Genomic DNA, 14581 nt, shown 5'->3' on the forward strand with positions numbered 1-14581 from the left:
GTGAGCGCATAACCGAGATAACCCACCGCGCGGCGCCGAGAAGCAGAGCTCCACCGAGCGCTTCAGCGTCAAGGCCTACCTTCGGTTCCCGAGGGGGCCTGTCGCAACCCAAAGGGAAGTAAGTCGTCGAGGGTTTGACGGCTTACCGTCTGGTCAGGAAACATGCTTGAAATGGATTACTGGCCACTGACCAAAGTCAAAAATATGCTGTAGTGCTCCCGAAACGTCATCTGTATATTTTGACTTTGGTTAATGACCCGTAAACCATTTCAACCAAAGGGAAGTATTCGTCCATCTGCTCCATCATTTGGAGACGACCGGCCTCACGCAGCGGCTGTAGCCCGGACTGCTGCGCTACTTACTGACTGATATGCCCGGACTGACAGCCCTATCTCTTATTCTTTATCCTGTCTATATCTTTCTCTATCTCTCTAACACTCAACTTTATCCTTCCCCTCCTCCTTTACTTCCCTTCCTCCCCACTGTTTTGTATGCAGGTGAGCTCTCTGCCTAGCTCGAAAATATCTTCCGTGCACTTTCCTTTCCTTCCCCACAAACAGCGTGGACTGGAATGGATTGGATTGGATTAGATTGGAAAAGACCTCATTGACAAAGATACTGCAGTCGGCGAGAGCCGATTTACGCGTCAGCGTGCTATTAGGAATACATTTTAGATTGACGGTAGCAATTTTAAAACAATACAGGTTAAAAATAGTGAAGGGCGAGACATGGGGCGAAATAAAAGCAAAAATGCATGCAGCTCAGGCTTGCGCTCGTGCTGCTCAAAGCAAAACAAAACAAAAAAATGTGCATTGCCCCACAGATGGCGTGCGAGCAGTGCGAATACGGTAAAATTAACGCATCACCTTGCTTGAGTCATTCCACGCTTATATCACTATAATTTTCATTCACTCAATTTTCATTCACTCAAGCACAGTCTCAATTCTGAGGTATTTGTACAGCCTTTTCGGACGAAAAAGGCACGAAATTCTCCTAGCGGCAATGCTTAGAGCGCGCCAGGCTTTCAAACTTACATAAAGCAAGACGATCAAACGCCACACGTAACTTCGACGAAACGACGAAAATTGTTCCGGCTTACTTGTTTCTTTAGCAGCTGTTCGGCGGGGAAGTCCCTCCACTGGACGGTTTCCTCTGGACACGCCTCGCCGTCGAACGGACACGTGCGCCCGCCGTCCGGTCCGCACTGCTGGTAGCAAAGGCCGCACAGAAAGTGTCCGCAGAGCAGGGCGCCTGTGCGCTTGGAAACGTGTCCGCAAGCGCTGCAAATCCTGGCCGGCGGAAGGGGATCGACGAAGTGAAGGGGTCTCAAGTCCAGCTCCTCCGAGAAACCCCTGAGGATGTAGTACTGGTAGCCGGAAGGCATGCTTCTCCACTCGTGCACGGGCGCGGGCTTCGTTGGTTAATTTGAACAGTCGAACCGTCTAAAACACTCACACGAGCTGTTTAACGAGACACCTTCTCATATATAACTCCTTTGAGAAGCCTGAAGACAGCACACTCACCGAACTGCCGAGAAGCTACGCACGAAGTAGCGGACGGCCCTCTCTGGTGAGATGGCTACCGCAAGAGGATCAAAATAGCGGGAAACCGGGGAAACGTCGGAAATGCGCGCTCTGTATGCATTGGCCGCTAGCCGCCATGCCGCAATTTCGTATTTTTATTTTTCCTCAAAACAGCATAATCACCAATTAACCCTTAGAGTTCAGCGTTGCAAAAAGAATTCCTCTTTGTTATCTTGTTTTTTAACCCCGGGTGTAACGTATGACACGGGAAATTTTAAATGGATGCGACGTAAGCGCAACTTTGCCAGTTTTCGCTGCGTTTGGAAGTCGCAGCACAGGGTTTTGTGGTCGCAGCAAAATCACAGCGTTTCGACGCTGCGCTATTTCTTTGCGTTGCGCTTCTGTCGCAGCCATGTAAACGCGACAATGGCGTTAATACTACTTTCAAACACGTGCAGAATGGACGTGGTGGGGCGTTTATTTTGCTTTCCTGCAATAGGCCTCTTGTCATTTTGGGCTGCTCGGAACTGCTCCAGAGCTTCTGGCTTCTATAAAATCTATTCTTCCGCCTCCTCCACCGTATTTTGAAGTGAACGCTTGCTTAGTTGGACCGATGACGCCGTGTCAAAAAACTAATACATTTCCCTAGAGACTGGTTGGCCGAGCGAAAAGCTCTCATAAAAAATTAAACAACGTCCTAGGGCCTTCATAGTTTGATATAAGACAGCTGAAATTCCTCCTGGAAAATTGTCTTCCCGGCATTGCATTTGTGTTTAGAAGAGAAGCCGACTTTCAAGGTGTCAGTGTTGGCTTGGTCTTTCTAAGTTGGCTTTCCCACATTGCCTGGTCTGCAGTGAAGCATGACCATCTACGAAGGGGTTAAGAAAAACGGCCCCAACTCTTGTGTGATCAAAAGTATCCCGAAACAAATTACATGACAATTTCCCGCTAAGACGGCTGTGCATGCGTGAAAGCGGGCTTTTATTGCGTTATACGGGTCAATTGAAAAGCGAAAAAGAAAAGTAGTGCGGAAGTATACCTTTATCTCATAGATCACGTTGCGGTATACATTTAGATCGTTCATAGATGCGTTTACTTAGTGCGCGAAAAATCATCGCTTTCGCGCTTCTCTCACTTCTTCGGGAAGGGATGGTAGATTTTATGGCGAACGCTTTAAGCGCCCAATATTGCAAAAAAACAAGAAAAACGCCGTTGTTGTTGCTGTCCGGCAGAAAAAATCGCCGCCGATCTAAAGAGTAACTAAAAACCACTCGAGTTTCTGTGGGATTTACGCCTCCTTGGCCCCCATAGCAGAACACGATTACTTTACCACCACCCTGCAATTAGCTTATCGATGGCAGGGAGGAGGAGGAGGAAAAACTTTATTGTGAGCCTGGTGATGTGGGAGTGGCTCCTCAGTCCAGGGGACCATGGGACGACCTTGCTGTCTCAGCCCTGGACACCAGGAGTTGCTGTGTGAAACAAAAGCTGGAATAGTGCGTGCGGCGTGACACAAGATCGTGACGGCACGTGAGCAGAACGCGCAGAACTCTGATTCTGGGGAAGCTGCGGCTAGTGTCCTTTCGCGCAAAAAGTCGAAGAACCGAAAGCGAAGGAAGAGACGCAGATACAGATTGGCAGTAGAGAAGTACTTGAACGCTTCGCCCGCAGAGCAGTGCGTAAAAAAGCCCCGGGGGTTTCTTTCTTTTGGCACTTGAATTTATGTTGCGAGAGCACGTTTGGACTGCGCGAGAACTGCTCAAGACCGTTGTGAACAGGAAAAAAACTGCGGTTGATTTATCTGTCATAGGAATCAGTAAAACACGAAAGTGAAATGTGCAGCGAAATCTGCAGCTTAGCATGACTCACGGGTCGGCGCCTATCTTGTGGGTGTGCTTGGCGGGCGACGTCCTGCTGGCGGGTCGCTTCGGCAAAGGTGCACTGGCGTCATTTCCGTGACGGATAATGCTTCAGTAAAATCTTGTAGTATCGCGGCATAAAACATTTTCGTGTTAAAATATAAAACCCGAAAACGAAAAGTGTAACGTACTGATGATTATGATTGCTATTGGTTTCCACTGTAGCGGGGTGATGACATGTCATCATACCAAAAAGGACTAATATACCTATATTTTATATTCTTGGTTTAATACTAGCGTTGCTTAGGGCAGGCATAAAAAGCTTATTAGGCACAAAACACTTTTTTTTCTGCTACAGGTGGTAACTGTCCTAGGCAATATTCCCCTCTCTGCTTTTCGTCCCGCAGCATTCTAATATTCTTTTCGTCGCCTCGACAGCCTTGAAGTTAACTTCCTCTGTGCTACCCTTAAAGAGATTCTGGAAGTCCAATATTTCCCTCATGTATACCCTTACATTCTAACACTATGTGCCGCATAGTTTCTGTTTCTTTTCCGCAGACCACGCGTATCCCATCATTTTGTGAATACTTCACCACAAAGCTCTTAGTTCGCAAGCAACCTGCTCTAGCCTCAAAAAGCAAAGCACTGCCCTAGGAATTATCGTAGAAATTTTCCTTTCTGATGTTCAATTTCTCAGCCCTGTACATCTCTAACGACGTTTTAGCTTCCATTTTTTCTTTCCATTTATTCGTTTCAATCTGCCTTGCCTCTTTTTTGGTTACCTTGGCTGTTTTGGATTCCCCACTGTTCTTTCCGTATTTCATCGTTAGCCTTCTAGTCTTTCTTAACCACTGCGTGTCCACGCTTTTCAAGTATAGGTACCTAAATACCTTAGCTGCCCACCTTCGTTGATCCATTGCCCTCAACCTCATCTCAAAGCATATTTTACTCTGAGCTTCTCTAACTTCAAACGACGCCCAGCCCATATCCCCCTGAACTGCTTCGTTAGTTGTTTTTCCATGCGCGCCTAAGGCCAAACGGCCTACCGTTCTCTGGTTCCCTTCAAGGCCTGATAGAACGTCTGATTTTAAGCAGAGGACAGCATTCTCGAATGTGAGACCCGGAACCATTATTCCTTTCCGCATTACTCTCAGTACTTCATATTTGTTACGCCCCCACAGAGCTGTATGCTTCATTATAGCTGCGTTTCGCTTTCTCTTACCCTTAAGTTGTTCCTCGTGAGTTCTTAAGTAGTTATCCCCTTTGCTTATCCCCACTCGCAAGCAGTTATAGTCCTTCACTCTGGGTAATTCGCCTTGTTGGATAGACACTAGATAGGTAGATAGCGTCATCGAAAACCATTATTACCGATTTTCCTGCGCTAAAATTTAACCCGAGGTCGGTGGCTTCCTGGCCGCTAATATTTATTAGCCGTTGCATATCGGTCTGGTCCGTTGCATATCGGTCCGTTGCATATCAAACAATGTCGTATGCGTGTAACATTCCCGGAATACGCTGTTGTACCACTTCGCCTGGCAGCATGTGGGTTAGGCTGAATTCTGCTTGACTTTCTTCGAGTTTCTTTTCTAACCCTGCCATGTAAAGCATAAACAGTACTGGACTCAAAGGGCATCCCTGTTTCAGTCCCCGAAGGGTATTGACCTGCAGGGCGCATTTCTGTACTTGCCATGTAAGGTGCACTCTGTTGTCTTTATAGCTTGCTATAAGGAACTGCATTAACTCGTAATCTCTTACTCCTTAGTACTCTTTAGTACTAAAGGTTGCTTCCCCGCAAGAAGATCCTGTGTGCAGGGGTGCACCCTTTACAGGCCGCTTGTTTCGTTGTACTGGTGTCACTTTCGTGACGGATATGATGTCAGCGAAATCTTCGTGCATCCGAGATTAAAACACTTTCGTGTTAATAAACTAGACCAAGTATTCTCTCTCCAGCTCTCGAAGTGGCTTGAACTACGCATATGCAATCAACGGCCCGTCGGCGCGCTCTTTCTTCCTTTTGTTTTTATTTTTCTTTTGAACTTGCCGTTGCACTCGCCGCGCAGGTGTTACAGGAACGCGAGGGCCATGGAGGAAGAAAAAGTTAGGAGGCGGCATGACGTCACGCAGCTAGCCTTCGCAAGCCCAGCTCCGTTGAAGCCGCTCCCTCCGCCGTTTCTCTTTCTCAAGCCGCCGAAGTCGGCCCAGCACGTGACCTCCATGGTCGGGTGGGCCGGCGGCGGCGGCGGTCTCCGACTCCGGCGCATCTCTCGTGTTTGGTTGGCGATACCTTTTCCCCGTCCTTCCTGCATTTGTTTGCTCGGTGATCTAATGCCCGCCAGCGGGCAGGAGTGCCGCGTATGTGCTAAAGGGGAAAAAACCAACATATACCAGGTTTCGCGACTACGGGCAGCAGAGTAGTTTGGAGCAGACGAAATTGAAGAGCTCGCGGCGGCAGCGCGGTGGGGTCACGTGGTGCAGTGACGCCTGGGCCGACTTAGATTTTACTTTTTATGCAAGTTTCTCCGGTGGCGCCGTCTCCTAACTTTTTCTTCCTCCATGGCAAGGGCTAATCGAGGCGGGAACCAATGGTCGCGAAGTTCGTTTATTCTAGGAGAGAGTTTCTAATGTGCCGTTCATTTGCAAGTGAGAAAGCCAAAAGTTAGTTCTTATGTGACCAAGTGCACGAGACTTTTTGGTCTGCGTAGCTCCGGTTATGGGACCCATAAATTTATTAGTGCCAGCAACTTGTGGCGCGCAGCTATAAATTGCCACTGATAGCATAGTAAAAATTAGCTAGCTTCCCTTATGCTCATCAAATACTTTTCAACCAATAGCTAAATCTCCAAGGAACTGGCCCAGAATGAAAAAAAAAGCTTCACGTCACAATGCTAACTTGCATGGCATGCTTGTTTGCCATCTTGCGCAGTCGGACATTGCACGCTGGACATTGGACATCCCAATAGCTTTTTGTAGACATACACCACAATATTTAGCTCAGATCTCTAGCACGCCTCGATCCATTTTTCGTGTGGGGGGGGGGGGGGGGGGGGGGGTTTGCTTGTTTTCGTCAGCGGGTAAACCTTTCAGTTTCTAGATTAATTGTCGCTTGACAAACGTACAGTTCAGCTGTACAGGACAGCCCAAATTACCCGATACGGAGTGCTGCAACAATAAATGAGTGTCCTGAAACAATCTTGATTTAGAAACCATTGAATCCTACGTAGCCGTGAAATTTTACTCAATGCTAACAATTTATGGCCCATTTTCAGTAAGAATGACACATCCGGCAGCTGCGCTCTGGTTTTATTTTCAGTTTTTGCATATGGGAGAAGAGCTAGGCGGAATATTTTTTTTTTTTTTTTGCTATGCAAGGAAAGGACCCCTCTAAAAGTTTTAAACTGTGCTAGACGAAAACAGGTGTTTTTAACAGCTAAAAATTTATGGCAACACGGTTGCTCGAAAACAGACCACCAAATGCGAACTAAGCACGAACTTCGACCGTAATCAGGGGAGATGTTTTTTAACAAATAACTTTTTTCGTTGTTGTTGTTTGCAGAAGCTCATTTATTGTTGCAACGCTTTGCAAATCGCAGGACTCTGCACTTCACACAGAATTCCTGTAGGCGAGGTTTTTTGGGTGGGTTGGTCTTCGTGGAGAAAACAAGCGCAGGAGGGACCAGTCAAGACACCATTCTGGAATAAAGAAATGCTTTCCCCTTTTGCTTGGTGTGCCCTCGTTCCTTCTGCACTTATCTCCGCGAATGGTTTTTGCAATAAGAAAAAAAAAAGCAGTGCCGAAACCCGGGATCGAACCAGGGACCTTTAGATCTTCAGTCTAACGCTCTCCCAACTGAGCTATTTCGGCAGGTGCTACTGCGCGGTTTATCGAATCACGCAGTTCGCAAGCTTTACATTTTAGGAGGCGTTGCTTTACATTTCCACTATTCATGGTTTTGCTGAATTTTCTTCTGTTCGGGCAATGGTGTCCTCTAAACTTTGTCTCACTTTGTGCTTTTCCACCACAAGAAGAAATTGGCGGTGTAAGCTGGTCGCATCAAACAATCTCACGAGAAGGTAGGCCAGTTAGATCATCGAGCGAACATCGTTATTCTTTTAAGCGCCCCAACGGCAATTGGCTTCATGCGAAAGGTATGAATTTTTAACAGAAATATAGTCGTATAACCATAATAGTCGGCATAAATAAGTGCCTTGAATACTTCCGAGCCACTGTTGCAATCCAGCCGAATCCAACTCAATCCAAAATAGCTTCAATTTGCTCAAGTTGGAAGTGTTGTGTTTCTTTCCTGTGCTGAAGCGAAATAGTAGCGTTTACAATTACTGCATGCCAGCGTACTGTTCAGCGTTCGGGTGCAACAGCTCCGGCGGCCGCGACAATGTTATATTTCACCACTTCCCGCGGCAGAAAAGGCTGGCAGCTCAATGGACCGCCGCCGTGAGACGAAAACATTTCCGACCCTCGAAATCAGCCGTGCTTTGCTCTAACCATTTCCGAGATAGCGACTACTATCAGAACATATCCGTAATGCGTAGACTGGGGCTGTCTATCAAATTCGTGCGGCTGAAGCCCGGCGCAGTCCCTTCCATCTTCGCCCACAACAGAAAGCGTTCACCGTCGCCAGCCGAAAAACAGAAAAGTGAGGTAAGTGCTTTGCGACGCCGCCAACAGATGGCGCGCGAAATTGGCGCCCCACAATGGGATTTCTGTATTTCCCACCGACCTCTATTGTCATTCGATGCGTTGTTGCTGTTGCTGAGCGAATACAGTTTTAGCAGTCCGTCTGTTCCGTCGTGTACGTAGTTACCGTGATTACGGGGACCCGACTGCGCATGCGCGCGCGTAAGGGCGAGGAGGCGCACCTCACCGTGGCGAATGCACGGGCATGGCGAGGGCCCATAGAGAAATAAAAAATTCTTTCTCTATGGAGGGCCGTCCCGCGGAACTAATCCCCCTACCGCGACGAATGCACAAGTGCCCAGATGAGTCCCGGCCAACACAGTAACTACATACACGAAGGAACATACGGACTGCTAAAACTCTCTAATGACTCTGTTGCAAGGATGAGTAATGGGGAAGTGTTTTGTGCCGTTTTGCAACAGTGGGTACAAGTCGTGCCACCAGAAGTACTCGCTTTTCACTTCACCGCCCGACGAAACGAGGCTCGAAGAATGGAGGCGAGCCTTACCACATGCAGACCATGTGCTTCAACGTACAGATTGTGTGTGTGTGAAAGGCACTTTCTGCCGTACTGCATTTTAAAGACGTGGTCTGCGGAAATAGACGGCCATGTCCTTATGTCCGGCAAAAAAAGAACCGGACTCGCGAAGGACACTGTGCCTTCGATCTTTGGGGGGCCACTGACCGACCCACTCTTTGCATAAGGTCAAAAGACAACGCGATCAGGTGAGGTGGCGGGATTCCTGCCTAGCCTCGTCGGGGTAGCTCCTCAAATCTGTGAACTTACTTATTACATCCTTGTGTTCACTTTCGCACTTTTTCTTGGTGAGGACTGCTCACAACCAGTTATTGCGTTTAACGAAGCAATGCAAGCGATGTTGCTCTTTTCAACGTCTGCTTCAGTGCATTGTATGCTTAAAGCAAGCTGGGATCATTGACAGCGTGGTTTGTGACAGAACTTCTACCCACTGAACCAAGCGGAAGGACCCTAGGATCAGTTGTGGTCAGGGCATGTCGGGAAAAGCTTTGAGTATTCTTTAGACACCTTGAGTTAAAGGTTGAGCCATCGGTCACCCCACACCTTCACAAATTCGTTCACAATTGCCTCAATGACAAATCTTATGCCTTTATGGCCGTGGTCTTCTCACGGAAGCTGTAATCATCATTGGCCAATCCTCCACAGTGGGCATGTTGCAATTGTGGGTGGCTGTCGTCACTGGCCAATCCACCTGACTGGGTGTGTTGTTAGGCCTAACTTTAGGTTAGCTTAACGTTTAGTCGGACAACATGCCAAACAAGTGAAAACTCTTGCTTCAAGCCGCGGGTACCGGTTTTTTAGACGTTAAACCTACCGTAAACTGCCGATCAAGCGCCCCGCAGCATTTTCCAAGAATTTCGCATTTCTGTACATACACGACTGACTCGGCAAGCGCCCCTTCCCACTTTCAACCAATCCAAAACCGTTTTTTTTTTTTCCTGGCTTTTGGATGCCATAGTGTTGAAAGCCAATGTGAATGTCAGAATGTATGTTTCGCGCATTGACTAGATGAAGTGTCGTAAATAAACATCTTCAGTAATGCAGGCTACAGTGCTTTTGTCACGGCCGCCGCCATTTTTTGACGCCATCTTCAATTTGGGGCCCGATCCTAATAACGGCCCCCTCCCTATCTCTAGGCCAACTATCTACAAGTTTTGGGGGGCGCTTGCTCGGTATTTTACGGTAATTCTCTTACACTGTGGTCTCGTACACTGTGGTTTCGTACACCATGCCTCTCTACAATAGGGATCACAAACGTCCTTTTTTTTTTTTTTTCAGATCCTTACAGAGTTACTGGGCTATGAAGTGGCAGCCAAAGCGCCCAAGTCAACCCCAAGGACCAAATCCGGTGTGCCTGTAGGTACCAGCCTCCTCAAGCTCCCGTGCATGGCGTCGGTACCTCCCGGTACCAGCCTTCTTCGGAGTTCATACGAACGCAAGGCTTCACTCCCTGTCACATGCACCGACAGCCCCATTCCGTCAACACCTGCAGTTGGTTGCCCTGGAAATGTCACCGACCCAGCACAAAGAGCACCTGCAGTTGGTTGCCATGGCAACGTCACTGACCTGTCACAAAGAGACAAAGTGCCTGAAACTGAGAACGCGTGTCCCGTTTCTGCGAGCAAGTTTGTGCAAGTGCTGGTGCGAATACGTACGCGCCGTGTGGGGCTGCAGGCCAATGTTAGAAGAAAGAAGAAGTCACACTCAACGCAAACATAGGGCCGTTTCTGTTTGCACAGCCACAATCAAAAGTTTACGGACCAGGAAAATGTCAATTTTAGGCCATTTCCAGGGGTGAGACAGCTGCGCATATTGCGCAGTTTTGATACAAATTTGTTTTCCTGCTCCAGACTGCTCCCAAAGCTTGAAATTTGCAAAAATTGCGCCAGACTGCTCCGAAACAGTCTGAAGGACAAGGATTTTAGTGCTCCTGTCGCACTCGCACCGTAAATGGTGCGAGTAGCCTGAGTGGCACTCGCGAGTGGTGAGCAGGGCTCACTGCGCGTGGGGCTCGCACTAACTCGCGCTCACACTCGCCAGTCCAAAACGATGGCGAGTCTCACTCACCACTCACTAATGAGTTTTGAGTGGGGGTGTGTGTGAGTGCACTCATGAGTGAGCCTGTCAACCTATGGTTAAAAATAGTAGGAAGACAGCTTTCTTCTATTTCTACGCTACAGCATTGAATTAGTTCACTTGATGTGAAACACTGTGCCAATTTCATGCTCTGAAGCTGAAAGGGACGCTAATACCCAAGATCAAGGTGGTCTGTATGGCTAATTCAGCTTGTCCAGCTTAGAGGTATGCTGTGTTTCATTGCACTATTCTTTGTTTACTAATAAGTTAAGAGCGCAAAGCTAGTATTATGTTATTCGAAGGTGTTGTGCAGACCGATCTGTCATGGTATCTCCATCAAATTCCCTGGTGACTATAAATGGTCGTGTTTGTTCCTGCCATATGTGTGTGGCTTGTAGGATTCTGTCCCAAACGACGCGAGTTCGATTCCCGGCCGCACTGGCCGCTTTTCTAATTGAGGCGAAAAGCGAAAACGCCCTTGTGAACAAGATCTCGTGCCTGTTAAAGGAGCCATGAAGAGAAAATACAACTTCGTTTAATTTGAAAGAACTGGGATTCAGTATCTCTCAGCTCCATTAGAGCCACAAAAGATGTTTTTTTTTTTTAACGAAAAAATGCAAGAAGTATCGAAAAACTTTCAAATTTCGTGCCACAGTGACATCTGATGAAGAAGAGTGACGTCGTATGGGTCAGCACTAAAAACATAATTTTCAGTGCGTTAACAGCACGTTAGCAGTCAAGTGATGCGGTGAAATGGAACTAGATGCCCCATTACAGTGGTCCAGTCATGTGTCTTCGCGACTGGTCAGTTAGGCGGCCGCCAATCGCACAAACAAGGTTCCGTGATGTCATAGAAAAGTTGCGGGAAATTGGCTACGGGGTCGCGACTGCTTCACGCGTGTTCTTCAATATCTCCATTATTTGTTCGAAGATTGCGATGATATTGGTATCATTGTTGTCGCGACTAAGCAGTCTTTCTAATAAACCCAACTTGTATTTTGTCTTCATGGCTCCTCTACACTCTACAGAAAGATCCCCAGGTGGTCAAAATTAATTCCGAACCCTACACTACAGCGCGCCTCATCGCCTGTGTAGCGTTGGAGTGTTAAAACCTCACAATCAATGTAAGATTCTGTCAGTTTCATTTTGCACACTTTTATGTGAAAGTCACTTAACGTGTATTTTTGAATTTGCGGTTTTTATTCTTTCATTCATCTGTTTTCAAGTACACAGTGTCATTTCAGTGTGTTACTACAGGTGGCAGCTGTGTACTGTATCGGCAAAACATGAAAAATGAGTGTGAAAAGATGATGCGAATCGTGCAAAAATTTAAAATTTTTAGTGTTTTTGTGTGTAACAATGCCAAATGGGCTCCATACGCTTATCTAGTGCAATAACCATCTGTTCGAACTCGTAAGTGGGTTACGAAACAATTTCGTCTTCAACAAACAGTAATGCCGGATTTTGTACTGCGGCTTCACATTAATTGTGTTTGAGTTTCAACTTTCCTTTGTCGCAAATAAGTGTTAAGTTTTATGCGTTGCATTTGGAAGTGTTGAAGCATCGCCGCTGACATAAAGTTCTGTTGTTGCTGTCGTTTTTAAATTGTTGTGTATTTGAGTAATTTTGAAAACTTGCTCGGCCCGTAGTTTTGGCTGAATAGAAAGTCTTAACTACTACTACTCTACTATTTGGAAACTTTAGAAAACTCCAAATGTTTAACCAATGGTCAGTGCTCTCTGAGCTCTGAGCCATTGACCACAGTTCGAGAGACCTCAAGCACTTCTTTTCGTTCGCTTTCAGCACCACGATACGTCTGCATAATTTAATGGCATGTTGAAGAGAGCTACAAACCTTGGCTACTTACTTTGTCAAGTTAAAGTCAAGAACGTGTAGTTTCTGTCCGGACTTATTTCAGCCACTTCAAACCCATGCTTGTGGTGTAGAAAGTGCTTTCCAAAGCACCATCTCTCCTATGCCAACCTTGTCATCCACTTGGCAACATCAGCTGTGATGACGCACCCACAATAATACATCACAAGCATTACCTTGACTGTGCCTCAACGGTGTTCATTCAAATAGTAAGATAACTTCAGATGAAAATTTTGGAGGCTGTGAGAGCAGGGAACTCTATCAGAGACTAGCTTGACGTTACTGGAGTATTTTGTGACGTAGCCATAAAGGGCTTCTCATGTTTTTTCCATCTTTGGAGCTTCGCAAATATATGACGGCTTTAGACTTCCACTAGGTGGAGTTGCACTACACAAAGCGGTCAGAAACAGAGTCTGAATTGCGACAAAGCGACAAATTATCCTCAATGCCCCTTCAAATTACAAACCAAGATTGCTCTTCAGATGGAGGCAAAAAGCGAAAACACCCATGTAGATATTTCGGCGCACGTTCAAGATCCCCAGGTGGTCGGGATTATTGCGGCAAGTGTAGCTTCGGAGCATTAAACCAAAATAAATAAAAAGGTTCCTCTCCACTGCGTCTCAGGAGTGCACATCTAAAGGGGGGGGGGGGGGGGGGCAACAAAGGGTTGTTGTTGATAAGTTGCCTTCCCATTGACGTTCGGCTGCCAGCTCATGCCACAATAATTGCAGCGGGTTATGCTTCAAGCCCCCACAAGCGTTTCATTGCATAGGCCCCTTGTCTAGTGGTCAATTCAGTGCCAGATTCCGTCATGGGAAGGGCAAATGACACTTGAGGCCACGACAATGCCTGGACCCCCCATGGGTTGGGAAAATATGCCCCCGTGGCGTTCTTCCTTATCCGTGTTTAGACCACTGCATCAGGGAGGAAATAAACTTATTGCGAGGGTAGGGACAGTGTTTTACCTCGCCATTGGTTTATCCCAATGGGCGGCACTGGGCTGCCGTTATTCCAACCAATCAGCAAGCCTCCATGCAAGCCTCTGTGCAACATTGTAATCTAGAGCATAACTGTGTAGAGGTTGATCACTAGACGGCAATGTTCTGTCGCCCACTTTGTAAATAACCCTTTGTACATCATTGCAAGTACAGTTTTTGCCATCTTATCCCGCCACCATTGCCTACTGGTCTCCTGCTCCATCGCCATCACTGCAGAGTACAAAAAACGTAGGGTTCTTAACCAAGAAACAAACCTCAAACCATCAGCTAGATGTTGCTCCTTTTCTGGAGATAAATCAATAAAGTTCTTGCTTTTCCGGGACTCCGTGTCATTCCTGGAAAGAATGGCCCATCACTAGGACCTAACTGCAAGGTAAATGCACGACGAACTCGAGTTAACTCCCAATTTATCCAGTCTTTTTTGCCTGCACTATAAACTCTGCTTTCTTTATAGTGTGTGCTGGAACATGGTGGAAGGCTGCCATCAAAATATGCAGTTGCAACGATACTTCAGTCAGAGGTTTCATGGCAAAATATGTGATAGAACAACACTGGGCTGTCTTGGTATCAGCCCGCGTGCGTTTCTACTCACCTTTAAGACCTTAACCTGTGAGCCGCCAAAACTTTAAAACTGGTAACTAAAACTCAACAGGTGCTTCATTCAAGGTAGCAAGTCTGCTTTGCACATGGCCTTTCATGACACCACTTTGAATAGACACAAAGCACCTCTTGTATATGCATATGTCCTCAATGACTACGTGTAAGTGCTTCACAGTTACACCGCAAGGTTCTACTAAAAGTAACTGCAGTCAGCACTGCGCTATACATTTTGTCCTGAACTCTTGTTTTAAGTCACGCCCCAGTGAACTGTGAACTTCAGCCAAACTACACCTTAGTACGAATTTGTATCTTGATAGCTCTGCCTTTTGCTGCCAACATTGAGTGCCTAACTAAAGGTTGCACGTACTCTACAGAAGGTGAATTGTGATAATTTTGTTTGCGGAGCAGTGCGATATTTAAAA

The 14581-nt window shown here is 46.8% G+C and overlaps 1 protein-coding gene and 1 non-coding gene across 3 annotated transcripts in view; both read right to left on the reverse strand.

The window, feature by feature from the left end:
* LOC144142881 (TNF receptor-associated factor 2-like) overlaps positions 1-1399 on the reverse strand; it is a 53756-nt gene extending 52357 nt beyond the window's left edge. For both annotated transcript variants that reach the window (XM_077674708.1, XM_077674706.1), the window contains exon 1: positions 1100-1399. In XM_077674708.1, coding sequence (XP_077530834.1) covers positions 1100-1384 — 285 coding nt within the window. In that variant the 5' untranslated portion in view covers positions 1385-1399. The remainder of the gene's footprint in view (positions 1-1099) is intronic.
* A 5772-nt stretch (positions 1400-7171) lies between these two features.
* On the reverse strand, positions 7172-7244 carry Trnaf-gaa (transfer RNA phenylalanine (anticodon GAA)). The gene has a single exon. It is a non-coding gene; the product is annotated as a tRNA-Phe (tRNA).
* Positions 7245-14581: the final 7337 nt, after the last annotated feature.

The sequence above is a fragment of the Haemaphysalis longicornis genome, unplaced genomic scaffold (genome assembly GCF_048455015.1).
Source record: "Haemaphysalis longicornis isolate Haplotype H1 unplaced genomic scaffold, Haemaphysalis longicornis Haplotype H1 scaffold_6, whole genome shotgun sequence".
Taxonomy (NCBI): Eukaryota; Metazoa; Arthropoda; class Arachnida; order Ixodida; family Ixodidae; genus Haemaphysalis; species Haemaphysalis longicornis.